Source organism: Pagrus pagrus, assembly GCF_965226575.1.
Source record: "Pagrus pagrus genome assembly, chromosome: 22".
NCBI classification, from domain to species: domain Eukaryota; kingdom Metazoa; phylum Chordata; class Actinopteri; order Spariformes; family Sparidae; genus Pagrus; species Pagrus pagrus.
In genome coordinates, this window is record NC_140204.1 from 10,190,011 (window position 1) to 10,217,585 (window position 27,575).

At 43.2% G+C, this 27,575-nt stretch overlaps 2 protein-coding genes across 5 annotated transcripts; both read left to right on the forward strand.

Annotated features, from left to right (window-relative positions):
- Nucleotides 1–380: 380 nt before the first annotated feature.
- snx15 (sorting nexin 15) lies at nucleotides 381–6,512 on the forward strand. The gene is made up of 7 exons (XM_084343956.1): nucleotides 381–596; nucleotides 1,284–1,440; nucleotides 1,703–1,818; nucleotides 1,921–2,200; nucleotides 2,316–2,474; nucleotides 3,777–3,974; nucleotides 5,906–6,512. Exons 1-7 carry the CDS (start codon nucleotides 498–500, stop codon nucleotides 6,043–6,045), a joined length of 1,149 nt encoding a protein of 382 aa, XP_084200082.1. The 5' UTR covers nucleotides 381–497; the 3' UTR covers nucleotides 6,046–6,512.
- Nucleotides 6,513–13,046: 6,534 nt separating this feature from the next.
- prox3 (prospero homeobox 3) lies at nucleotides 13,047–27,575 on the forward strand. Of its 4 annotated transcripts, none has more exons than XM_084345013.1 (7): nucleotides 13,047–13,395; nucleotides 17,645–19,515; nucleotides 19,605–19,718; nucleotides 22,935–23,047; nucleotides 23,206–23,311; nucleotides 25,349–25,545; nucleotides 26,422–27,575. In XM_084345013.1, exons 1-6 carry the CDS (start codon nucleotides 13,164–13,166, stop codon nucleotides 25,520–25,522), a joined length of 2,610 nt encoding a protein of 869 aa, XP_084201139.1. In that variant the 5' UTR covers nucleotides 13,047–13,163; the 3' UTR covers nucleotides 25,523–25,545; nucleotides 26,422–27,575. The 4 variants fall into 4 exon arrangements, with proteins under 4 accessions (XP_084201139.1, XP_084201138.1, XP_084201140.1 ...); XM_084345015.1 differs by adding an exon at nucleotides 15,690–15,780 and having other exon boundaries at nucleotides 13,299–13,395; nucleotides 25,349–27,575; XM_084345012.1 differs by having other exon boundaries at nucleotides 25,349–27,575.

A 27,575-nucleotide genomic window follows, 5' to 3' on the forward strand; every position in this document is an offset into this window, starting at 1 on the left:
ACTAATTAGCTAATAGCAGCTACAGTTAGCAACAATTAGGGGTTACTCTGGTCATATACTGTCCTCTATTTGTTTTGGTTATGAATTCAACAGGTGGCCAATTCTTACATATTGCACCTTTAATATGGGTCCTAACAAGGTGCATTTTCGAACTATTATTATTAATAATAAGACTGTATAGCACAAAAACACTAAATACAATATGAATATAAAATATTTAAATACATAAAAACATCTGCCCACTGATACTAATGAGGATGAGATTCAATATAAACACAGAAATATTTAAAAAATTGGACAAAAATTAAATCATGTGACGCCGAACTACTTGGCGCGTCAGCCTACGTCATCACGCATGTGCGTACGTCACCGACCAGGAAGTGAGCGGACTGAGAGAGGAGGGAGAGACGAATCACAACAGAGCGACTCCGGCTTTGACAGCTCTGCTTTGAGCCGCTGAAACACGCTGCTTTCTTCTCTTGTGACCGACAGCGGACATGTCGCGAAAACCCAAAGATGAATATTACCGTTTCTTCACCGTCTCCGACCCACGCACACACGAGAAGGGACACACCGAGTACAAAGTGACAGCAAGGGTCGGTTTACACTCCTCATCTCTCTTTAGCAACAACTGAAACCTGTAGTTACTATTAATCATAACTCTCTGTTAAGCTAACTTACTCACTGTTAGCCTACATGTGTTTTTATCATTTCTCTTAAGTACGTAACACGTGAATTGTTTCGTTTGTTGCACCGTTGCACTTTTTTTGGGGCAGTGACATCAAAACAAAACTAACTTTGTATTGTTGTGCGATTGTAACACAATGGAGTCACTTCAGTACTCGCCATAAAAAGCACAAAGGCTAGCTCAGACAGACACATACATACACAATGGGTCTTTAATGTGAGACACAGTGAGCACTGAAGTGAAGCAAAACTGAACTTGTGATCCTGTTCATGAGCTCCAGCTCCCTCATGACCACACTAATACCCCGTGGTCTACACAGGCATGCGTACACAATCAAAGTGGATCATATCTTCATATCTCTCAACATCTGACATTGTTGAAGGACAAGAAATGCATTGCCAATCGATGGCTTCAGTGCGATTGTTGTGCATGCGGACAAATAATGAACACGCAGACACACTTGAACAGAACAACTCAACTTTGGTGTGTTACTGAAAACATCATATCCAGAATGATGTGCAAATGTGCCAAAAAGCTGCTCTCAAACACAATACTCGACATGCATTGAATGAAACAATCTGTCCTTTCTTTGCAGTTTGTGTCCAAGCGTCATCCGGAAGATGTGAAGGAGGTGGTTGTGTGGAGGAGGTACTCCGAACTGAAGAAGCTCCACGGGGAGTTGGCCTACACGCACAAGAACCTGTTCAGAAGACAGGAGGAGTTTCCAGCTTTTCCCCCCGCTCAAGTCTTTGGTATGATGGACGTTGCGATTGTGATACGCTGTAGTTATAACCAATTCCAGCATGGTCACAAAGCGCCAGGAATTTGCGAAAAGCGCCTTTTTCTTTTAGTATTTTGTCATTTTTTCCTCTCTGCCTGTTAGACCTGTTAGTTTTTCAGTGGTGACAGATTTAAAATTGCAAAGGCAGAAGCACAGTTGAGTCATACACCCTAACGTCACCATCTAAATTGTCATTAGTATATTGGTTATTAAATTGTCTCCCTCTGCTTCAGGAAGGTTTGATGAAGCTGTGATTGAAGAGAGGAGGAAGGCTACCGAGGCCATGCTTCTGTTTACTACCAGCATACCTGCACTCTACAACAGCCCACAGCTCAAGGACTTCTTCAGAGTAAGACACACTCATAAACACAAATACACATACAGGAAGTGACACAGATATGAAATGCCTTTTGCCTCCCCTTATCCTCTCTGTCTCCCTCCCTCCTCTCAGGGTGGTGAGGTCACAAGACCTCTAGATCCCACCCCTATGTCCTCGGCCGTGGCTCTGCCTCCCCCTCTCATCCCGCTCCCCAAGCGAAGGGCCTCGGACTGTGAACCCGCAGAGGAAGAGGAGGGGAGGGAGGCTCCCCCCTTACCCCAGGACTTGGGCACCAATGTGGGCTTGGAGGTGGGAGAACCGGAGGTGGCAGCTGAGGCTTACAGCGAGATGGGAGGCTCTCCGAGGGAAGAAGAACCAGAGGAGACAAGCGATACAGAGCTGGATGACAGAAGTAAGTATGGAAAGTATGATGGGGAGAACACAAATCTGCAAAAATGTACACTCTCTGCTTTTCTTTTCTTTCCTTGTTAATCTCTTTACCTTTTGGTTTGTGTTTCCAACTCCAGTCCCGTCCCCACCCGGAAACCTTCTATCACCTGAGGCCCAGGAAGAAGAATTTGACTCACTGTTTGACTCTGTGGCAGAAGTGCCATCACCAAAGGAGGAAGGTCCACCTCCGCTGTCTGATAATGACTTGGCTGTCTTTGATCCCTGCTATAAACAAGGTGAAAATACATGTGAATGGATATATATAAAGCAATACCACTGTCTTAATATCTCAATCTAACACCTAAAAGTGTGTTTCCTGTGCAGATTCTCTGAAGTCTCTGATTTGACAACTGTGAATTTCAAATTCTTCTTCATAAAAGATAGGCTTGAACAAATTGTTCAGAAGCAAAAGAAGAGTCACTAGATGGCAGAGACGGGCTGTAACAGACGATCCTGATTTTGACTTCCCCGACTGAATGCTTATTTCAATTTTCGATTTAAAATCAAAATTGTGACACCCCTACTGTATCATATAATTTGCTCCAAACCGATATCCTCTCCCAGGGCTTTGTTAATGACTGAGTTATGTGGTAAATAAGAAGCCAGTTGATCCTCCCTCTCCAGTAAGATGTCCGATGGTCCTAAGTGGGGCTGCATTTAACAGTTGTGTTCATTGTCGGTTAATTTGTCCATTCTCTTCTCAAATGATCGATTAGTTGTTTGGTAAAAATTGAAGATTGTTGATCGGTGTTTCCCCAAAGCCCAAGATGACGTTCTCAAATGTCTTGTTTTGTCTTCAACCCAAAGATAATCGGTTTACTGTCACAGAGGAGGAAAGAAACCAGAAAAATACTCATATTTCTGAAGCTAGAATCTGAGAGTTTAGAGATTTCTTTCCTTAAAAAGTTACTCAAACTGATAAATTGATTATGAAAATAATGTGGGATTAATATAATGGTTGACAACTAATCGATTAATTGTTGGAACTATAGTGATTTCACATTCTTACATGGGTAGCGTGGCCGAGCGGTCTAAGGCGCTGGATTAAGGCTCCAGTCTCTTCGGGGGCGTGGGTTCGAATCCCACCGCTGCCAAGGAGACTTTTCAGGCGCTTGATCGCAAAATTGTGGAAAGAGCAATCTATAGTGGATTCAATGTGAATCCCTTCAGGAGTTCTCCTATTTGCTCTATGTTCACCTCTAACTAATCCTCCAATAAACAGTTATGTAGCTATAAGATGTCAGAAATTGTTATACATGTGGATTATAAATTCCCAGAACACAAAACGACATCTTCAGATATCTTACTTTGTCCAACCAACAGCTGAAAACTATCATTACTATCATATTAGACAAAGAAAATCAACAAACTCTTACCTCTGAGCAGTTGGAACCAGACATTATGATGATTTTACAAATGTGAAATCAAACATAATATTGCTGAACACACCACTAGCTCATTGAGAACTACTTTTAAAAAAACGTTGTAATTGTTTTCATGTTTCTGCTTGTAAATCATTTCTTCTCTCTCTGTTTCAGATGGAGCCATTTCCTCCAGTGACCACTCGGAGTTGTTCTCACTGCCGCCGACCAGTCTGAATGGAGGGGACGCGGGTTACTTGAACCAGGCTGCCACTGAGCTGACGGCTGCGATGGAGAAGGAGAAGGAGGGAGAATTTAGCAGTGCCATTCGTGGGTACAGGACGGCGGTGGATATACTGATCACCGGAGTGCAGGGTGAGGCGATACATGAAGGGCTTGAGGAAGAAAGAAGGAGGGAGTTCAGTAATAGCATCCAGTGGTGCACAGCGACATTTCTTTGTCATTCACCATCTTGCATTTGAGCCCAACGCACTCATCAACTCAACATGCCATTTTAGCTGAATGCACTCTGTCGTGTTCATTTCTGCATGGCGCACGAGCCAGCTGTGTTGCTATAGTGACAGATCATGCACTCGGTTGCAAAAATTGCAAATTACGTACTCATGCTCCGTGTGCAAATAAGCTAGTGCATCAGTACAAATTATATTGTGCACTTACCTATAATATCTTGTTTACCGTGTTTACTCTGCACCACATATTCTGATGTGCCGCTCGCACACTCCCCCTCACACAGCTGATACACACATGTACACACACAGGCAAATGGACACTGTGCATCAGAGCGTGTTTGTTATGTGACCTCATCATAAAATCAACACCGCTGTCTTGTTCCGGTATTTACTGTCCTGCTTTAGCCAACGTAAACGCTGTGTCACTGTCCCATAAATATATCTGTTGTGTCACTAATGGATTAGTCATTAGTACTATCAGTTCTAGTGTCTTCTTGCGTTTTATGGGTAGCGTGGCCGAGCGGTCTAAGGCGCTGGATTAAGGCTCCAGTCTCTTCGGGGGCGTGGGTTCGAATCCCACCGCTGCCAAGGAACCTTTTCAGCTCTAGTGTCTGACTTCCAAATGAGAGGCATTTTTGAAAGCACTCTTGAAGATGTTCTGTATGTTGTAATGAGGTAACAATGTCAAGCAGGCTCTAGTGTCTCTGTGGCAGTAGTAGCATTTAAACAAGGGATGAACACATTGTATCTGATGCCCATACAGATGTTTTTTAAAACATTTTTTAATGTTGTTTATTTTGCTTTTGTCTTTTATAAACCCTGAACAATACACAGTAGGAAGAAGGGGACACTTGGGACAAAGATATATAATGAAGGCTTGATAGTGTAGGGCCAATATCTGCAGATACAGATTTTTAGCAGATGTATAGATGTTTACCAAATTGAAGACAGAAAAAAGTGCAGCATCCCCTGTTTTACCCGTCCAAGTATAGTATTGATCCACTCTTTCGGAAGTTTAAGATTGTGTCTTCATGTGGTAGCGTGGCCGAGCGGTCCAAGGCGCTGGATTTAGGCTCCAGTCTCTCCGGGGGCGTGGGTTCGAATCCCACCGCTGCCAATGAAGTTATTTTTTCTCTAAAGGAGAAGATGATAGAACTATTCCTCGCTGGAGGACTGGGTATCATCAGAACAAATGAACTGCATCAGCAAGTTAGACCATTCATGCACTTCTCGAAAGTTTTACTTTGTTTATATGTGGCGGACCCTGCCACCTTTCTAGCTTCAAACAGTGTTCTGGGGATCTTATTTTCCTCTGAGAACAGCTTGTTATACAGTTATTGAAAAAATAAATATTTTGTTTTTATTATTACCTCATTAATAATGTAAATATAAAAATTCTGAGTTTGAATTTCTTCTCCAAAACTACATAGTGCCCCTTTAAGTGTGTCATCTGCTACTAACATGTGACCCTCTCATAGGTCATCTGTTGCCTGTGTGCCTTCCCAGTGTCAGTTATTTGTTTCACCCCCATCCAGATCTATTCCTGACAGGGTGAACTTTGGCCCACCCTCCCCGATGAGTTGCAACACTGATACTTACATGAGCATGAGGTAGCGTGGCCGAGCGGTCTAAGGCGCTGGATTAAGGCTCCAGTCTCTTCGGAGGCGTGGGTTCGAATCCCACCGCTGCCAAGAATCTTTTCCAAAGACTTGAAATCACAGAAACATGATGTTATTATCGATGCTGTTTGATTTCAAGCAGCACATTCACCACAGCAGCCTCTGAAGGTTGAGAGCCCACTTTAATCATCTTCATCTGTGTGTTTTGTCTGTCCAGGAGACCCAGATCCAATACGCAGGGAGTCAGTGATGAGAAGGACGGCCCAGTACCTGAAGCACACTGAGATGCTGGTTGACAGGCACTCCTCACCAACGCACACTCAAACACCTACACACACACATACACAGGACCCTTAGATGCACACACACATGTATTTATACACACTATTCACACACACACGAAGACAGATCAAAGACGAAGAAGCTCAGGGTTGTGACATACATACGCTCGCATACATACAGTATCAAACACACCTTCTCTCGACAGTATGAGAACAACTCGTTTGCACCACCACATTCGGAAATAAAAGCTCATTCAGGTGCACGACTACTACCACAGCACACACACACGCACACACACACTTAGACAAAGACACACACTCCTGAGGTACACACTACACACTGCAGACTGTTTCTGGAGCTGCCTTTGTTTAGTGAAAAATCTGTGATTTACAAAATTGAAGTATCTGGAAACTGCAAGTAACTGTACACTTAATGGATTAATGGATCTTTTCTCTTACAATGATTTCTCGTTCAATACAGTAATGAATATGTATATCAGTCATTCGCATTTTGCACAATGTTTTTGTTAATAAATATGAATTTAATTTAAATTAACATGATTATGTGTTTTCTTGTAGTTTGTAGTTTGTTTGAAGGTGTTGCAGTAGCAAGGCAGTACCTCTGAGAGGCGCTGTTAGCTATTACATATCATCAGTGACACATCCTCAAGTGCAGAATCTCCTCCTGTGATTTTAAGGGTTTACCACCTGCTAGGGCTGCACAGTTAATCAAATATTATGGAAATCGAAGTGAAGTGAACTGAACCGAACTGTAGTGCTGCAGCGATGTCCCGGCCTCCAGATGTACGAGAACATGTGAACAAATGTCACATCATCATCATTCGGGTAGTTTGTTCAGTGAAGCTGCAAAAACGATCACTCCCGCTAATCGCGAATCATATTGCGATCCTAATCTGGTGAAATAATCCCATTATGATTTATTCCTTACCACATAATGCAGCCTTACCACTATAAATCAGCTCATTCTCATAGTTTGTTCTCAGCTGAGTAATCTGACGTTGTGCGCTCTAAAACCACTAGAACGTCTCCTCTGCCATTTATACAGTAATCAAATGACACACCTGCAGCTCATTTGTTTTTTTCCTCATGCGAAATGCACTTTACTTCCCACAATTCCCTGTAACATGGTACATTTTCTCTTCCCATGCCCAAATCTGGTTAAGAATTAGTTACAAGATACAAAACACCAACACGCCGCTATTGCTCCTTGCCCCCAGTCTGGACTACTAGCTTCATGGCTACCTTCAGTACATTATATATCCACTAAAAGTCCATATTATGCTAATAAACACATATTGCATCATCTACGGACAGAACACAATTATTTATTTTGCAGGAGTTTCATCAGACAAACCCTTTCTGAGGTCAAGTTTAAGTCTTCGTTTGATCCGAGCACAAGAGGAAAAGGGTGGATCGAGAGAAGAGAGAGTAGGAAGTGGGATGCAAAAGAGAGGGAAAAGAGGAAAGAGATCAGTGCCATACAGCAGAATCCCTTCTCTGGAGAGGAGCGAGGGATGGAGGGAGGACTGGAAGGACAAACAGATGGAGAGGCAACAAAAAAAAAAATATGGGGAGGCCGGCGAGAGGAAAAGGCTACCCTTTCTCTCTCCAGATGAGAAACGGAGGGGTTTGTGGGGAGCGAGAGATAACAGAAAGGACGAAGGAGGAGAGGAAAAAAGGAGGGATGTGATTAGAGGATAAGCAGAGATCATCCCTCCATTGTTAGAGGGATGGAAAAACTGACCCTCCCTCTTCCTCTATTTTCGTCCCCCCCCTCTGCCGTATCTCTTTTTTTGTTTTTTGCATCCTTTGTTTTTGAGCATTGTGGGGCGCTTGAAGAGGATGGAGGGATGGCAGAGGGAAAGCGAGAGATAACGTTGCTCCATCCTGTTACGTGTCCCTCTTCTCCACCTCTCTACCTTTCTGCCCGTCTCTCCCTCTCTTTCTAGTGCTGCACCTGTGAAATGCAGAGGATGTGAGATGGAGAGGAAGATGGAGAGACAAAGAGGTGGATGAAGGGAGGGAGGGAGGGAGGGAGGGATGAAAAAAAAGGAGAGGAGGGGTAGAGCCTCGCAACATTAGCATGCTGAGAGTGTCAGCACTCTCCTCTTTTCCTCTCCCTCCATCCCCATCCCTCTTTCCATCCCTCCCTCTGTCTCTTTCTCCTCACTGGTCACTGCAATTATACCATCAAAACACTCCAGCCTGAGAGCATAATAGCTTCCCCCTGTGTGTGTGTGTGTGTGTGTGTGCATGTGTGTATTATCACGAGAGATCAAAAAGAAAGAGTTGTGTGCGTGTGTGTGTTTGTGCATAATTTAGTGCCATACATGGTGCATTACATGTGCATGTATGACATGGAGGGCAGCTGCTGGTTTGTGTGCGAGTGTGTGCGAGTGCGTGTGTGTGTGCCAAAAACCGGATTTGCGGCGTGTGTGGGTGCACATGAGAGTGTGTGTGTGTGTAAGTATCTTTGGAGTCCTAGCGGCTAGAAAAACTGCTTCTCCAACCTCTGACCGAACACACTCTTAAACGCAACGCTGAGAGACCCACTTTACATGTGTGTGTCGGCTAGTGAGTTTCTATTTACACACACACACACACACACACACACACACACACAAACACACACATGCACACTCGCGCTGCTAATGGATGCACAGAGGCATACAGTCATGGTTTTGAGACACAAACCGTTATGACCTACATGCCCAGTGGGTCATCATTAAGCCAAACAGCACACTCTGACACCTTCGGCTGTCCACACACTCACACACACACACACACAACCACACACACACGCACTGTTTTTGTTTTTGTTCCCTCAACTTCCTCTATCCCTCTCCCCTTCCGCCCTCTGTCTCTTCCTTTTTCTCTCATTCTCCAGCGCACACACAATCCCCCCTCTATGAGCTTGTTATCCCTCTCTCTCCCTCGCCCGTTCCTCTCTGTCACCTTGCCCTGAGCTATTTGAGTACACTTCTGTCTCTCTCTATCACACACACACACACACACACATACACACACACACACATAAACACTCATTCTCTTTCAGTCTGTCTCACCCTCACGCTCCGTTCCAACCTGTCTGTCTCTCTCTCTCGCTTTCTCTCTCTCTCTCTCTGTGAGTGTGTTACGGTCAGTCTTGACATATGTCGTCTGTCTCTCAGTGTCTGTTTCACTTTGATTCAGGTGAACAGTGGCACCAAAAGCGTCCTAAAACAACTGGAAACAATAAAGCAACACCTAGTACAGTTTGAAAATTAAAGGGGCAGTCCAACAATTTTCCACGTACCGTTTAGTTTATCCGTCACAAGGCGTGCAACAGATTTATAACACACACCCTGCATGACTATGTATTCAAAAATCACAGAGTTGATACCAAAACACAGTGGGTGGTTCCCGCTCAGGCCTGCGAGAGCTGACCAATCAGAACACTGGGTTTTGTGATGGGGCCTTTAAAGAGACAGGCGCAAAAACGAAGCGTCAAGACAGAGGATGAATTGAGCTGTGCTGAAGCTGAACCTGTGTTATAGAAAAACAATGCAAGACCTGGCACCTACATTACCCACAATGCAACTTGGCCAGTGAGTGACTTCACTGGAGGCAGTATATCTTATTACAGGCAGCAAAAGGCTTCATACTACTTTTTTCACTAAGGCAGCAAACACACTTTAAATGGAAGAGCAAACAATTCAATTAAAGTGTGTTTTATTGGTCATGCCTGTCATATTACCAGAAAAGGAGTAATATGTGTGTGTAAAGCTCAAATGATATCATGCTAACTTTAATAGATGTCTTTGAAGTAACATAAAAACTGTTATTTCTTCAAAAGTATCAACAGAATTTTTTTTTTTTTTTTACATTTTGAAGTTAAAAATGTACTACTTTGGCTCTGATGCAAAGATAATAGCAACTAAAACTATTAAATAAATGTAATGGATTAAAAAGTATGTATTAGCCTCCAAAATGTAGGGGAGTGGAAGTTTAAAGCAGCAGAAATGTAAATATTCTAGTAAAATTCAAGTACATCAAAATTGTACGTGAGTATAGTAATTGAGTAAATCTACTTAGTTACATTCCATCACTGGCTGACAACAGAGTTGGTTGATAATTCTCCAGGGGCTCATCACACGAGCGACCCCTTTCATATTCAACATGCTCATTCAATCCATATTTAATATAAAATTACCTCGGTGTTTACACCTCACACATTCCCTCACTTTATTGTTACTCCTGTGTCTTGTTTGTTGTTTTTCTCTCCATTATGGCTTCCTCTTTCTACCTCTCTCTGCGTTTCCATCCTCTCTTTCCCCCTCCCCCCTCATCCCCTCTTCCTCTGCCCATCACTCTCTCCCTGCAAGTAAATCAATGAACATACACTTTATGCCATCTATTGATCCTTTCATATCTATCTGTCCTCACACCCCTCCTGTTTTTGCCCTCTCAGTTTTTCTCTCCCCCATCCTTTTTTTCCCCCCCTCACCCCTTTGTATTTATAATCTCTTTCTCTCTCTCTCTCTCAGTCAGTCCCTTTCTCTTTATATCTCTCGCTCTGGGACATCCTATTTATATGGCTGGCACCTTCATGCTTGTACTGAAGTGTGTGTGTGTGTGTGTGTGTGTGTGTGTGTGTGTGTGTGTGTGTGTGTGTGTGTGTGTGTGTGTCAGTGAGTGTGAGAGAGAGTGTTTGATGTTGGTCTAAGTGGTTAACATAATATGAGTCCTCAGAGAGATGACGTTCCCGCACTCACACACGCACTCGCGCACAATTTTGGGCTTTTTGGTCGGCTTTTCTGTGAACAATTTGTGCTTTTTAGTATTCTCTAGCTTGTGCGGCAGATCCATGTATTATCTATCAATTGCATTCTCCCACTCTGCCACTCTGTCCAAACACACACACCTCACACACACACACACAGACGCACACACACACACACACCTCTGTGGCTCGACCGCCTTCCTAGAATGACAAAAACCCTGTATTATCTTTTGTTATTTATTATTGCAGATGGAGCCATCATTTCATGACCTCGCTGTCTCTCGCCGTCCTCCCCTCCGCATATGTTTTTATTTATTTAGACCTCTCTCACTTTCTCTCTCTTTCCTGCCCTCTCCTCCTCTCTGCATGTTTATGTTTATTCAGACACATCTCCCTCTTTTTCTCCCCCCCGCCACCCCGCCACCCCCCCCAGTCTCTCCCCCTCTGTCCAGCTTTTGTTACCAGGCTCGTTTCCATAACAACTGCGACCTTTCTGTCATGCCTAACCATTTTTAATCAGAAGCAGAGAAAGACAGAGACAGAGATGAGACCGAGAGAAAGGGAGAAAGGGAGTGAATCGGGAAGGAGAAGGTTAGGGGTTAGGTGATGCATTGGATGGGTGGATGAGAAAAACAATTTTATCCTCCAACAGAGATAAAGAGAGGATCAGAATGAAGTGAGGAATGGAAACTGGCCCTGGTCCTAACAGTTTGGAGCGGGGGTTTAGATGGCTGACATTCCTAGCAACAGGTAACAAAGTGCTGCTCAAGGTCAAACATCTACTTAAATGTCTTCCTGGAAACCAAATGTTTCTGTGTGATTAAAGCATTACAGAGGGTTTATTTGAGAAAATGTTATGGTGCACATGAAAGGCCGTGATGAACACTCTATTTTTCCTCTGTTGCTTCAAAAGGTGGTCCATTTACTCTCACACTGTACTCCACGGACCGCTGTTTACCCCCACATCGCAGTCATTAAGGGAATAAAGGTTATACTTCAATACTGTGGAGTCACTGAATGTAACAGACTCAAATTCAAAACAAATAGGGGCAGCGTATCGCTAGAGTAACCCGCCGACTGTTGTTAACTAACTGCCGCTAGCTAGTTAGCTCATTTAGCCGTGCAGCTAGCAGTCCAGACTATCTACTCACCCTCATGCCGATGGAAAGTCAGATTAAGTTTCGTAGTCCACAAACTGTTTCTGAAGCTTCATAGCAAAACAGGATAGCTTTCTCCTAAACAACTGAAGTAGATGGAGACTTGTTTTAAAACGTAAAAAAACATACAAAAAAACCTAAAATGTCTCCGTCCAGCAAAATCCAAGTCTCTGAAAGCCCTGAGATTCCCTGTTGTTTTGAAATAACATTATTTGCATCCTTTTTTAAAGATGAAATCGTCACTGCAGCTGCAAAGCTAATAGCCTTAGCATGCACCCCGTCTGAAGTGGGTGCCGAAGCTGGACCACATGTCCAGGGTTTAAATAATCTTGGGATTTTGGGGTTTTCTGGAGACTTTCTCCACAAATGTTTTGTGGACTACACAATTCCACCTGATTTTCAATCGGCATGAGGGTGAAGAGATAATTACTGAATGTTAACTTCTAGGGTGAACTTTTCCTTTAACTTTAAACGTCTCAATCCTGGTCAAATCAGATTATCCTTACACAAGCAGCGCTGGCACAAACTACAGGTGTACTGTGTGTATTCTACAGTGTGTGGGATGCTGTTAACTTTTCTTTTGTAATTACAGTTTTGCCTTATTCCTGGATGTATTTTTGCTCATACTGAGTCAGAACTCAAAAGTTGAAGTGCATGAAGACACTGTCACTGTCGGTTCTGTGTTGGTTTCAGGTCTGGGTTTCGAGGAGAATACCTGTGCCGAGATAAAACTGTTAATGAATGACCGCCAGGCTTTGAATGGCGAATATAACCTTTACAGCAGGTGAGAGGAAAGCCTGCTGAAAGTGTGTGACATCAACATGACAGAGTTTGTTTGGCTTTTTGGTCTTCACTCACTTCAAGGTAGACTTCCCATGTGGGTGTGTCAAGCAGCCTCCCAGCCATCTGCAGCAAACTGTTGCAAAGGTAAGCCTATTTATGTTAATGTGATATCAGTTAGCATTAGGCTACTTCTGACTATTTCAACCAGCATCTTGTTTGTGTGTGTGTGTGTGTGTGTGTGTGTGCGTACGTACTGGGGGTCATGCCAACATGGGAGGGACCGGACCGTCAAGTGGCCAGCTCTCGAGCCTGCCCGCCCGCCCACCGTGCGCCACTCCGCACCGGGAGCAACGCGTGAGGATGATGCCAGCCACAGATAGATGGACTGACAGCGAGGGAGGGTAAAAAAAAAAAAAAAGAAAGAAAGAAAGCCGCACAGTGACACAACTCGAGTAAAAGAGGAGGCGGTTGATGAGTGAGAGTACAACTGAGAGAGTTACGGAACAAAGGACGAATAAAGAGGAACGGGAAATAGCCGGAGACCCGCTGCCGGCTGGTTCCCCCTCTCTGCCCGCGCTGATGTCCGAGGCCCGCCCGGTGCCAAGTGAACACAGTCGACCGCGGCAGAGCACACAGGGACGGCCACTGGAGTGGAAAGCTGCCGGAGGACGGACACCGCTGGAGCTCCCCTCTGTGACTGAGAGTGAGTTCGTTTTTTTAAAATAAACTTCTTACACAACGCGAAATGAAATGTTTTGATGAGCTGCGAGGGTCAGCCACCGCTCTGCCTGCGTGTTTATTTAGTGTTTCATACTGCGACATTAGTCCACCGCTGCCAATTAGTCACAGGACGCACCGCGGGCGCGCGCACACACACACACTCAGAGTGACAGCTCGTGCGTCAGAAGAGCCAAAGCGGATTCCTCTCGCGTGGCAGAGCCGGCAGATGTTACCACGCGGAGGCTTCAAACATCAGCTTCAAACAAACAGTCTATGAATTATTCAAAGTGATAGATAGATAGATAGATAGATAGATAGATAGATAGATTAGATCAAACGTTATATAGGCAACATACATGAAAACATTTTTTATATTTTTTTCATGTAATCAGTTAATAATGCAAAAAACAATGCTTTCTCATATTGAACTTCATTTGAAAAACTGTAAATTTTAGATAGTGCTGAACTTCATTTGAAAAACTGTATATTTTAGATAGTGCTGAACTTCATTTGAAAATCTGTAAATTTTAGATAGTGCTGAACTTCATTTGAAAAACTGTATATTTTAGATAGTGTTGAACTTCATTTGGAAAACTGTATATTTTAGATATGGTTGAAACACACTTCATTTACTGAGCGTATGCTATAAATCTGCAATTAGGGGATCATATTCATCCATCCATTTGTAATTCAGGTTGGACATAACAATATATGTTTGAAAACATGTCAGCTGCTTGTATTCATAGGGGCCTGTGAGCCCAGTATTTGAAATGTAGGGGGGTAACCTGTTGGGCGATGTGAATTTTTTTCTTTCAAAATATTTCTCCTGTCATACATTATTTAAAAAGCAGTGAGTTCTATGCGCTTTGTTCAGCCGTGTCAGTTTTCCCAGTGACAGCTATATACAGCAGTCCGAGAGTACCATTCTTAAGTCTAATCTGGTGGTTAATAGCTTTCATTTTCATTGCTCAGTGTTCATATTTTGTGCAGCTTTCTGCTGGCTTTGAAAAGCTAATCTGTCCCTGATATAAGCGCATTGGCTGGCTTGCCATCTGGGCTGTATTATAGTAGAGGCGAGGGCATTTGAATAATTGATATTTAGCTATTTATAGTGGGATTATTCTCTTCATGTTGCACCAGGGGACCTATGCAGTGGTCTATCTATCTGTCTATCTATCTATCTATCTATCTATCTATCTGTCTATCTGTCTATCTATCTTGTAATCATTTTGACAATCAGCCTCACATTTAAAATACTGTGCGTGTTTTCACATTTCTTGCGTTTTTTGACTACCTACTGCACCTCTTTCAGTCTGTCCTTGCATCTGTCCATTTATCATCCGTCCATCTTTCTGTTCGGTGAGTGGTAGTGTATCCATCTGAAGTGGATTAGGGGTGTTATCAAAGCTAAGTAGGACGACTGTTCACACACACTCTCGCATATGCACACACAGAGGCACACACACACACACACTCGCATAGACACATACATACGTGCTACTCACTCCATTTCTCTCCCCAAGGACCATTGACCATTGTTAGCCCTCTCTCAAGCCTCTTTCGCTTTTGTGCGAATGTGTGTGTGTGCGAGAGGGAGAGCGTGTTTGACGGTAAACACTCTGATCAAACAGTGCTTAACAAGCTGCCTGAACTGATAACGGAGAGAGGGGAGGAAGAGAGGATGAGAGAGGGATAGAGAGGAAGGAAAAAGGGGGAAAGGGGGCGTCGGGACGGAGATGAGGTTACAAACTGGGAAAAAAAAGCATTGGGATGTGTGTTTTTGATCTTGATTAAATAGTGATATGTACGCTTACTCATAGAGCAGGCAGGCACTACTCTCTCTTTTACAAGCATTTCCAGGTATTGTAGAGACTGCAAAGAATTTGGTTTAGAAATGACCTGAAGTACTTTAATTTTCCAGCTGTAAAACATATTTTTCAGCTGATATCATTTCAGCACCGTTTTGTTACCGCGCTGCAGGCCGAGATCCAGGTCCAAACATCTCCCTCCATTTTGTCGCATGTACGTTTTATGATGTTTGTGCTGTCGACAGCTGAGAGAAACAGGAAAGATACATGGAGAGAGCTGGGTGATATGCGACAGGGATCATGAGCCAGATGTTAACCTACTGCACTGCCAGCGCGTAGCCTTGCCGCCCAGTCTGTTGGTCAGTTCTGCAGTCTGCTGCTTCCTCCTACAACATGCCACGGAGGAGAATATCAGCCCTTTGAACAACCATTTCTTCTTCTAAACTCACTCTCTGCTTATATTTTGCAGCCCTATGCAAGATCGTTGCAGCTCATTCGTATTACTCTTAGTGGAAGTGGCCGTGGCCTGTGGTAGGCTGGTGACCTGTTTTGCAGGCCAGGTAAGAGGAAGTCACATGCGAATCATGATGTGGATCTATTCATCTAGCACCATGTTGTGGTTACGAATGCCTTACAAATATTTGGCTTTATTTTTAAGTGAGGGATAACATGGCCCTTCAGTGCACTTAGGTGTTAAAACAAGCGTTAATAGTCAGATCACTCAAATTACAAAAGACACTTATTTTCTCATTCAGCTCTTTAGTGTTGCGTAGCAGAGACGTCTTTGTTTCATCCCTAGGTGTTTTTTGCCATAAGCGTCTATGAGATTTCTGCCCTTACTTCAGCGCAGTGGAGGTGAATGACATTTAATTTTAAGTGCTCGCACTATTGAAATTGAAATGGCATTGAAAAAAAATTCAAAAGCCGTAACTCTCAGACTCCGTTGCTGCTGCCAGAACACACTATGAACAGCTTTCAGAGGCACTTTTTCTTCTCTATAGAGTGCTTCAAGCTAAAAACATTCACAGCCACGTCTATGGATTGTGCAGAGTAACAGGGAAAGTGGTTGCCACGCATTTACCATTGATTTTTTTAAATGTGCATTTTCCGAGCTTTAAGTACCACAAACAAAAATTCATATACCTCACAGACATACATGTCATCACTGTGGCGAATGAAACAAAAACAACCGCATGGCCTGGTTTTTAGTCATGTGGTGGAACTTACAGTTTAAATGCACAGTATTAGTATTAGTATTAGAGATTAATATCTCAATCAAAGCATATAAAAGTAAGTAATGTGGGATTATGAGAGTTGTTGTCTTCAATGTTAAAAAACCACCATTACCGATGAAAATCTATCTGTGACTCAGGCAGAAATCTTCTCAGGCGAGGTTATGTTTAAAGTTGTATTTAAATTATGTTTACTCATGTTCGCCAACTTCCTTCATCACTCTGCGATGTATCACGTGATGTTTCCCCGGAAGTTAAACTGCAAGTCAACTAAACTGCCTTTGCCTTTATGTCACGTTCCTCAAAACGAACATGCTGGAAAAAAACTGTCGAAAGCATCAGACTACATCCAGAAGACATTAAACCTCTTTTTTAAAAGTTGTTATAAAATTCTGAATTGGACGATGTTTGCTCCGGAGCTGTTGATGGAAGAGAATAAGGGGCGAGACATCTAGCTTCTTTCACGTCTTTCTTGCACGATACCGATCAGCTGACATGGATCTGGTTCTGACAAGGAAGCCACTGACAGTGTAAAGATGGCTGCTTTTTTAGTATCTTTTACTTCTCTCTCTTTCAAACTCAACACCGACTGAATGATGTTCGATTGCATGTTCGAACATGAAGTGTGAACAAACCAGCATCCTTAACTTCAACACGCGTCAAAGCATCGTGCCTGACAAGGGGTGAAAATTGGCGTGTCCACCCAGGTGTCGTGTTTTCACCACGGCCGATTGGAGCCGGAGCCGATAATTACCCGTGACTACTACATACAGCTGGCCTTCATTCCCAGGTCAAATGAGTCCGCAGTAGTCACAGTTGTTAATCAGGAACTTGACATCTGGGTTGAAATGCTGATTTTTGTCCTTTTTCTGGCACGATGGTATGATGTGAGCCGAAGTTCTGGTCGTTGGCGCGTCAACAGTTGGACGTTTTCAATCCGTCTCCGTTCAAACAGCGCTTGAACATTGCTCAGTCAAGTTTGTTTAGTGGTGAGTTTGAGAGAAAGACGTAAAAGATTTTAAAAAGAACGTAACTTTGTCACAGGGCTCCATGCTTCTTTCTACTGTTCGGAGTCAACCGTCTATTATTTTTTAGCGAGTTTACCCACGTTCAAAATGTCAGCATATATGCTCTCATTTTGGCAACAACAGTAATCCTGTCCCTCTGTATCTTTCTCTGTCTCTCTCTACAGTGATGGATTCCCCCACAGATCTTTTCGATGACTCTGCTCCTCAGATTCACGCCTTTCCTCCCACTCACAGCTCGACAGATCTCCCCGGAGTTCATCCTCAGCCCAGTGCAGGCCGCCCCACTCCTGCCTTTAGACCACCTGGTTTCCCCCTCATCCACCACCTCCTCCAGCCAGGTGGAGCCTCCAGGAGGACTGGAGGGCAACTCAACACTCACCTGAGCGCACACAGACACCTGGAAGACAGGAACTTGGAGGAAGACAGGGGAGAGAGGGATGGACAGGTGGAGCAAGGGATGGAGGGAGGAGAGGAGGGAGTGATGGAGGGAGAGGAGAGCTTGTTGGGGGTTAAGAAGAGGCACGGTGACGCCGCCCTCGCGGCCGAGTGGAGCCAGGACGTCTTGAAAGTGAAGAGGATGAAGCTGGAGAGCCGAGCGAGAGACGGAGAGGTGGAGGAGGGAGGGAGGAGGCGCGAGGGAGGGAGGGAGGGGAAGAGGAGAGAGAGGGAGGAGCTGAAAGAACAGCTGGAGGAGGCGAGGGAGAGACTGCAGGCCCTGCAGGAGAAGGTATGGAGGGCTTTCGGGGAGAAGCACATGGCGGAGGAGGAGAAGAAAAGGAGGCGCAGCAGCAGAGGAGGAGGAGATGGAGGTGAAGGAGATGTGGGGATGATGGAGGAGGAGGACATTACAGAAGGGCTGTATGATGAAGAGGACATCGATGGCGGAGAAATGGAAAAAGAAACGTTCTCCCTTCTTTCTGTTTCCCCTTTTGACAACTTCCACAAACGGAGAGAGGAGAGGCAGAAAGACAGAGAGGGGAAGATGGAGAGAGGAAGAGGAGGAGGGTTGCACCTGGAGGGGGTGATGGAGGGAGCGGGGTTGTGGCTGGATTGTGGAGGGCTGGTAAGAGGAGACTGGCAGGGAGGGTTAGAAGACGAGGGCGAGGAGGGAGGGCAGAAGTTCGCCCAGGCGCTGAAGGTGGAGTTGGGCAGCGCCGTGGCACGAGTCATCGATCGAGTTCTCCGCCTTTACACCGAGATGACAGATTTCGCGCCTTCCTCTCCGCCCGCCGCCATCTCTTTCCTCCCGTCCGACGCGGGGAACGACGGCGGGAGGGAGAGGGGAGTGTGGATGGGACTGCTCACGAGAGGAAGAGGGGAGGAAAAAATGAGGGGTAAGGAGGAAAAGACGGGGGCGCAGGATGGAGAAAGAGAGAAGCAGCTTCAGAAGATGACCAACGGGAGCGCCCTGCCTCCTGGACAGCCTCATCGCACCGACACGTCAGATCTGGCCATGCCATTGGTTGTTCAGAGGTCACCTGACATACGAAAAGCACACCCGCTCCTCGGCCCTCATCTCTCTACTCACCTTAATCCCTCTCACCCGAACCTCTCCCTCCATCACCCTTCTCTACCTCGCCCTCCTCCTCTCTCTCACCCTTCCCTCTTGCCTCCAGCCTCACAACCCAAAGACCCCTCCTCCTCCTTCCACCCATCCTCATCCTCCTCCTCTTCCTCCTCCTCCTCCTTCCCCGCGCCTCCCCCTCCTCCACCTCCTCCTCCTCCCCCTCTCCCTCTCCCCCTTCTCCACTACTCCATGCAGCAGCTCTTCTCCCGCTCCCTCCACCACCCTCAGCTCCCCCACCTCCCGCCGTCCCGCAAGGACTACCTGAACTCCGACCCGTTCCTGGAGTTCTCGTCTCACCCCTCGTCTCACCCCTCTTTCCCGCCGCTCCCTTTGCTCGGCCACCTGGACCCCTCCCTCGCACGCCACGCTCACGGCGGCAGAGAGAGGGAGAGGGGGATGAGGGGGGACGGGGGGATGAGAGGAGGGGGAGGGATGGACGGAGGAGAGCTCTACCTGACAGCTGGGGGAATATCCTTTTGTCGGCAAGGGGGGAGGAACAAGGGAGGGATGTTTGTTTACATGTGACAGGACGTGTGTCTCTCCTTAACTGGCCTCATGTATACACCCAGGAGGGCTTGTCTCCCTGCCATCTGAAGAAAGCCAAGCTCATGTTCTTCTACGCCCGATATCCCAGCTCCAACACGCTCAAGACTTACTTTCCTGATGTCAAGGTGTGTGTACCCCATCACAGTGCTGGATCCAGATTTCATCCATTGCTAGACAACATTTATTTCAAAGCCACGTTCTACATTTTGCTATTAAAGGCTGGTAATGCAGTGCTTTCCTCTTGGCTTGTTATGTTAGGGTTAAGGACGGAAGCAGAGTTTGCAATGGTTGTGCTTGCATTTATCTTTTTTAATGCCATTATCCAGAGATCATGGGTGAAAGGTGCACTATGTAGTTTTGGCGGACCCTGCCACTTTTCTAGCTTCAAACTGTTTTCTGGGGACATTATTTTCCTCTGAGAACAGCTTGTTTATTCAGTTATGGAAAGATAAATATTTCTGAGTTCGTATTATTACCACATTAATATTGTAAATATTAAAAAGTTTACATACTGCCCCTTTAATCATTTTGTTAGCTCATGAAAACCAGTTAATTTATTTCATTATTTCAGTAAACAAAAGACTAATTTCTTGATAAAAAGATCATTTTTCCATGAGAAAACAACTTGGACCGTGACGTACACACACTGCTCTGTGGCTGGGTTTGGGAGTTTAAAAGCAAAACATATGAACAAAGGTCTGTCGTTAACATTAGGGAACTGGCAAAGAAACTACCTACGTCGATGGGTGTTTGACTGGTATTAAAAAGTATATATATAAATAAGTAAGATTGAAGTACAGACTGGTGCATTGATCAATAATAGGTACTCCATGAACTGCCAGTTTTTGCTTAAATCAGGCGCTACAGTGGTCCAGACGCCAAATATGCATGCTGGCACGGCTCTACCAATCTCTGAAACACCTGTTGTTGGTTATCTCGTTATCTCGAGATAAAAACATAAATTAACATAATTGCAAGCTGGCCAGTCTCAGCTTCCGCAGTTAAGGGGAGGCGTATGGCTCTCGCCCATTGTTATCAGAGCTCGACAGATACTGTCTAAGTGTGTTTGTTGATGTTGTTCTGACAATAATCAAATAATCAGTCAGCCAATATACATGTTTTTATGCAAGTGACATTAACACCATAATAAAACAATATATTTACAGTTGAACAATATATTATACTTGTGAGTGGTTTAATTAACTGCCATGCATTGTTACTTATATGATTTAGAGGCAAATAACCAATCACTGATGAAGTGATGTCACAGGTATAATTATATTACATAATTAATTTTTTAGTCACACGTTGTGATGTAGACAAATCAGTGTGTCAGTCTTATTTTTTCTCGTGTGATGCCAACACAGAAGTTTTGCAGTATTGGCACAAAAGCACGTTGGCCCGTACGGGGATCGAACCCGCGACCTTGGCGTTATTAGCACCACGCTCTAACCAACTGAGCTAACCGGCCATGAGATTTGGAAAAAAGATGGCGTCTCAGTCGCAAATTATATCGACAGAAGCCTTTTGTGTCATCTCAAACATGACGTCGTATCGTTTCATCCAGTTAAACATGCTCCATAGTTTTTATTTCTTTGACACACGTTATGTAACTCACCTGTTCCGCATCATAATATCTTGTTTTTTAGATATTAGCAGACGACTTTATGGCGTTATGACTTGTTTTAACTTTACCCATTAACTTATTATACGTTACTATGAATAAACTCGACGTATGAATGAGAAGACTTGGGTCAGATTACTTGATGTAATCAGTTACAGAATACAAATAAAATGTACGTTTTTGTAAATAGTAACGTAAACCATCGGATTACAAAAAGTAATTAATCTGAACACCTTTAGAAAAAACATTGAGAGTATTGCAGTGAATATGTGTGAGGTACACACAAGTTTATTTTTCTCTTTAAACATCTTCCAACATCTACATGAAGATAAAATGCACAAGAGTTAGTAATGCATTGGTTATTAAATAAAATAAAAAAATTGAAAAAACGTAATATATCGTGTCTTCTCAAATGTAATCTAGGGAGGGTTGATTGTAGCTACGTTTTTGCAATCTGATATTAATTACTGAATATGTTATTATAAGAGGAAAGAAGATTAAGTCATGGCCTCAAAGAGAAGATGTTGAATATACTGAAAACATAATCACGAGTCCTTTACAAGAAATTTTATTTCATGCTTCTGTGGTGACAATCCGCTATTATGATGTTACTTTGTGTTCAGTACCATTCACTATATTTTGAATGAGTGAGGCTGTGAAGGAGAAAACACTGCAGGGGGCACAGAAGGCTGAATGAAAACAAAACAACAACAAAAAGTCCTGGTCCTGAATTAAATGGAAAATGAAATAGAAATGCTTTAGCTGAGATATCCATTATATTTAAAAACACTACATGCTGTAAAGACAGAAACAGAAGTCTGGGAGCTCATTGTGAGTCCTCCTCACTGATACAGGTGGTTTGAGTTTAATCATTGATCATTGTTTTAACTTCATTTATCTTCACTCATGTTCTTTATAGACGTTGAATGACGAAACCGCAGTTTGTGTTGTGGTTCCTCAAAAGCACATTGGCCCGTACGGGGATCGAACCCGCGACCTTGGCGTTATTAGCACCACGCTCTAACCAACTGAGCTAACCGGCCACGTGAGGAGAAAAAAAAGATGGCGTTTCAATCGCAAATAACCTTGTATCACGTCAATCTTTGAATTGAGGCTGAAATGATGTAATGACATTACAGATACACCCTGTTCTTGACTGAATGTGTTTGGTATTGAGATAATCACAAACTAACAGAGTAATCAAGTTACATTACTTTATCATTGTGGTACTTGGATTACATTGCTGACTACATGTTTTATTAACAATATGCTGTGAAAACAAAGCTCACTGGGGAACTTCAACCTGCACTACTCTGTGATGACACTATCTCTGGACAATTTCCGAACTTTAGCTCACCTTCACTGGAAATACAATCATTATGAAAAAAAAAATGGAAACACTGAAACTAAAATTAGTAAAATAAGAGGTCAATGTCTGAATATGTGTGGATACCAATATATCTGTAATCAGCCAATGCTGGTTGATAATATCGGCCTGAAGACATCATCTTTGATGGTAAAACAAACCAATGGATGAAGTACTATTATAATATTAATATGCAAGTAATTCATGAAGTGTCAGAACTACTTCTGTCTTTATTGTACCTCTCTTTTTGAAGTCATTGTGAATATAATTATTAATGCTAATAATCCCCCCCTCTCTTGCTGTCCTCACCTGCTCACTTCCTGTCCCGCTGTTCTCCTGTCCGCTGTCTAGTTTAACCGCTGCGTGACCTCCCAGATGATTAAATGGTTCAGCAACTTCAGAGAGTTCTTCTACATCCAGATGGAGCGCTTTGCACGACAGGCCGTCCGCGAGGCTCTCACCCGGTACGTCTGAGTTCATGTTAAGCTCGTTTGATGCAAAACCTCCTTCGTTTGACTGAGAACTTTTATTCTTACTGGATGTGATACGATACAAATGTAAAAAAAAAGATGGATGTTTCAGTGATTCGGTTTAAATGGGTTTGTCCGTCTGTGTGACCCAGGGAAGGCACACCTCGTCTGGGCAGAGAGAGTCAGCTGCGAGTGGGCCGTGACTCGGAGCTTTATCGCATTCTGAACATGCACTACAACAAAAGTAACGTCTATCAGGTAAGGAGAGCGTGTCAGTACTCATTATTATAGTCCATTTTCCACTGTGGTTGTAGCCTTCAGTTGCTAATTGTACAACTACAGGTACTTGGGCAGATGCTTTATGATCTTATAAAGATGTCAGTGTAGTGAAAGCTAAAAGAGGCTTTTATCTTCTATATATATCTTAGGGACCTTGAGTCTGATTAGCTCCCAGTTTTCTGTAATGACAGCATGTTTGCGCACAAGAGCACCTCAAGGCTACACACGTTGTGTCGTCATGAGCTCAAACCCTTAACTGCTGTCAGTAGCAACACGGCCTTGGTTGTGCTCAGCTGTTGTATTTCCACCATGTGTAACAGCAGCTTAGCTTACATCTGGACATGCCTGGGTACAACCAACAGGACGAAGAAGAGGTTATTGATTTTTTTATTTATTTATTAATCATATGTCTCCGAACCCACAGCAGCTGTAACTGGAGGCGTTATGTTTTCAGTCGTCCATTCGTCGGTTCCAATCTTGTGAACGCAATGTGTCACAAGCACCTTGAGGGAAATTCATTGCATCTCGCACTAATATCCAGTTCAGCTCAATGCCTAACTCATCAGAATTTGGTGGTCAAAGGTCAAAGGTCTTAACTGTGAGAATGTAGTTCCTCGTACATACAGAAGAGCTTTAATGTGTCCATTTTGTACATTTTATTTGCATAGAAACAACTCGTTGAATTAATCGTTAATCTAATCTTGTTGTCAGTCGTCTGAAAGCATCACTATATTCCCTGAAGATGCCTCATACAGTAGACTACACCATCCAGCCATAACATTATACCCACCTGCCTAATATTGTGTAGGTCCCCCTTTTGCTGACAATATAGCTCTGACCTGCTGAGGCGTGGAGTCCACAAGACCTCTGAAAGTGTGCTGTGGTATCTGGCAACAAGACTATAGCAGTAGCTCGTGAGGTGGGTTCTCCATGGATCAGCTGCTTGATGGGATCTTTGGAGGACAAGTGAACACCTTGAACTTGCTGTAGAACAAACCTTCCTTAGCATGCTATGTGTTTTTTACAGCCACACTAGGATACATGACACTTGTATTTGTTCAAAACTAACTTGGCCCGTACGGGGATCGAACCCGCGACCTTGGCGTTATTAGCACCACGCTCTAACCAACTGAGCTAACCGGCCATGTTTGCCATGAAAAACTATCCATTTACAAACATTTCAGAGATCAAAATTGGCTTCATATGTGGGCGTGACAATATTTAAGGGATTACAACAAATTAGCCCGCAATGCATTTTTTCATACATATTACATATGAATTTCCTGTGTACTTAAATCATACATGCTTAGAAACTCTCTCAGTTTGAGGGAAAAGTTGTGTCATTGTATGCAACTTATACTATAGTAGTACGATTTCTGAACTTTTGGGGTCATTGAGAGCCGTGATTATCGTCAGAGATGATTTCTGCGCTTAAAAACTTGTGAAAAATGTATGAATGTTGACAACGTCATAACTTTACATATGACTGAATTACATGTGGATTCTGCCCAAATGATTGAGAAACAGGCCTTTTCCTGTGCAGATATTTCGACACGTCATATGTAGTAGTAATGTTAATGTTGGTCTATACTTCCTGTTCTTGCTATAGTATAAGGTCACCGAACCCTTATGCACTAATATGAATAATATGGATGTACGTTTTGTGCTCTAACAGCAGCAACAAAAATAACTGGAGGATCAATGAGGCATTGTGTGTTTATTCATAAGGTGCATAAGTGAAAACACCTGCGTGGGTGTTTGTGTGTAAGGGCTTTAATAACAACAAGACTGGACCTTTTTCTCATTATAGTAGCAAACTGTGTGAAACGTTATTATTATAAAGACAGATTGTTATTAGAAGATCATTTTGGTTAACAAAGGGGGAACTATTCCAACGTTCAGCTCCTTTTTTGGCTCTTTTTAGTTTTTTTTTCAGGTAAATTCAGGATTTTAAAAACCCTAATTCTATCAATCATGAGTTATCTTATCCTTTGACGTTGGTATCTCTGTCTGCAGGTCCCGGAGAGGTTCATGGAGGTGTCAGAGGTGGCTCTGAGGGAGTTTTACTCAGCCATTTGGACTGGGAGAGACAGCGACCCCTGCTGGAAGAAAGGAATCTATAAGATCATCTGTAAGCTTGACAGTCCCGTGCCAGATGCCTTCAGACTGCCTGGTTGTCCTGTCGGCTGATGTTCTCCGACCACCTTCATCTGGTATCCAAAAGCGCAAATGCATGCATTAAAACTTAATGAAAGTAGGGAAATTTGTTAAAGCACTCACTGTGAGAACTGCTCTAAAGAAATCCGCATTGATTCATTTTCGCTTGGCATAGTGAGACACATACCGGCTGAAATGGACACACATATATGCACACACACACACACACAGGGGTTCAATGGTAGGCTTGACACACTCAGTGCTGTGATAAGAGTCTTGTGACTGCTCTTAACGTGACCATACCATTGAATTAAAATGGACGGAGCAGGAATTCCCTTTCCAAACATTCTTCACCAGTCAGCTGACTTGTGAAATCACAGATAAAACTGTCATGAAGACATGAGTTTCTGCCAGAATTAACACTGGCTACACATCATTCATTCACATAAAGATAAAGTACGCATCCCTGGCAGCTCCTTGTAACTTACCGCAGCTCCCAAATAGAAACCTTTCTATGCATCCCCTTAGGTAATCAAATGTCCTGCTGACAGCTGTTTACTAAACATGGCCACTGCACAAATACGTGTTTCAAATACTTCCAGACAGAGTCCACAACCTGAATGCATACCAAGTTTCTCGGATAAGGCCCCAGTACCCTCGACGTCTCTTTCACTGTGAGCTGAGAGCAGTGTTCCTAGTGTTCTGAGAATTCAAGCTCCCTGATAAACATTTTTAAAGATAAAGCAGTACCTTTGCTGCGTATCCATTAGCAGTCTTACACAAATAGCACTCAACTATCACATCCGAACATTTTCAGTGCCGCTCTCGTCAAAGCATCAAATACGACTTTCGTTTCCTAGAAATGCACTGTAGTTGTTGCCTTGAGCACGGGCTTCTCCGAAGTAACTTTTTTTTTTCTGTGTGCCCCACAGCTTTTACATTTTAGAGACAGATGTTTTTTCCACGACTGCAACGTTGCTTTCCTCTTTATATGTTTGAACCGACAACACAAGGCCACCATGTTTGCATTCACTCAAGTTTTTGTATCCAAAATCTCAGAATAAAACACAAGGACCAATCGTAATTAATGTTACAGAATATATTGGAACTGTTTTGTTGATTGTAAGATTTTAAAGGTGCACGATGTAGAGTTTGGGGAAGGTATTTTAGAGAAAGATCTTCATTGGTGTGTTTTTTTAGATGCCTAAACTAAATAAACAAACTCTTTGTTTTCATGACTGAATAAACAAACTGACCTTGAAGCACAACACAATTTCATACTGTTTTACTTTGTTTATATTTGGCGGACCCCGCCACCTTTCTGTTCTGGGGAGCTTATTTTCCTCTGAGAACAGCTTGTTTATTCAGTCATGGAAAAGATAAATATTTCCGAGTTTGTATTATTACCTCATTAGTATTGTAAATATTTAAAGTTTGAATTTCTTCTCCAAAACTACATAGTGCCCCTTTAAAAAAAAATATAGATGTTGCCCTTGTTTTAGAGATCTACCAGGGCTTTGGTTCTGGTCAGTGAATTTACTTTTTCTTCTTTGTTCAATATTAAAATAATATAGAGCTTTTGTACATGATGGCACAATGTAATCAAAATGTAATTAAAATCCTGCCAAGAGGGACAATATATTGAATTTAAAATAGTAAAAATCAATGTTTTGTTGTTTCCTTGATGTACTCCTATTGTTGAAATATTCACTTCTGTTTTTGTATTCCCTTAACGTGATGCTGAACTAAAGAGGCCAGTTGCACAATTAGTTATATATCAACATTTGTTCCTCAAAGTTACTGTGTATCATGACTCTTTTATCTCGACGTGTCATGTCGGCTGACTGCTCCAGACGAAGGCCTCATCACAACTCCGTGAGGCCGAGCCCATATGTAAAACTATTCGTGGCGTGTTTTCAAGTGCATGTTTCCTATATTTGCATTACATTTTGTATGGTAATCTCTTACGTTTCTCTCACTGCTTTAATCGGTCTCTCTTTTATATTGTAAATACTGTGCCTCATTCGAACTTTGGTGAATTTTGATGTTTAAAACTTATCAGTGAATTAAAGTGATACCAGGCTTG

Bases quoted from the DNA above. Each gene is read 5' to 3' on its own strand.
- snx15 (XM_084343956.1), top strand. From the start codon at position 498: ATGTCGCGAAAACCCAAAGATGAATATTACCGTTTCTTCACCGTCTCC. The intron at 597-1,283 runs GTCGGTTTACAC...CTTTCTTTGCAG, and splicing joins AGTACAAAGTGACAGCAAGG to TTTGTGTCCAAGCGTCATCC. The intron at 2,201-2,315 runs GTAAGTATGGAA...TTCCAACTCCAG, and splicing joins TACAGAGCTGGATGACAGAA to TCCCGTCCCCACCCGGAAAC.
- prox3 (XM_084345012.1), top strand. From the start codon at position 13,164: ATGAGTGAGAGTACAACTGAGAGAGTTACGGAACAAAGGACGAATAAA. The intron at 13,396-17,644 runs GTGAGTTCGTTT...CTCTCTCTACAG, and splicing joins GCTCCCCTCTGTGACTGAGA to TGATGGATTCCCCCACAGAT. The intron at 19,719-22,934 runs GTGTGTGTACCC...TCCGCTGTCTAG, and splicing joins CTTACTTTCCTGATGTCAAG to TTTAACCGCTGCGTGACCTC.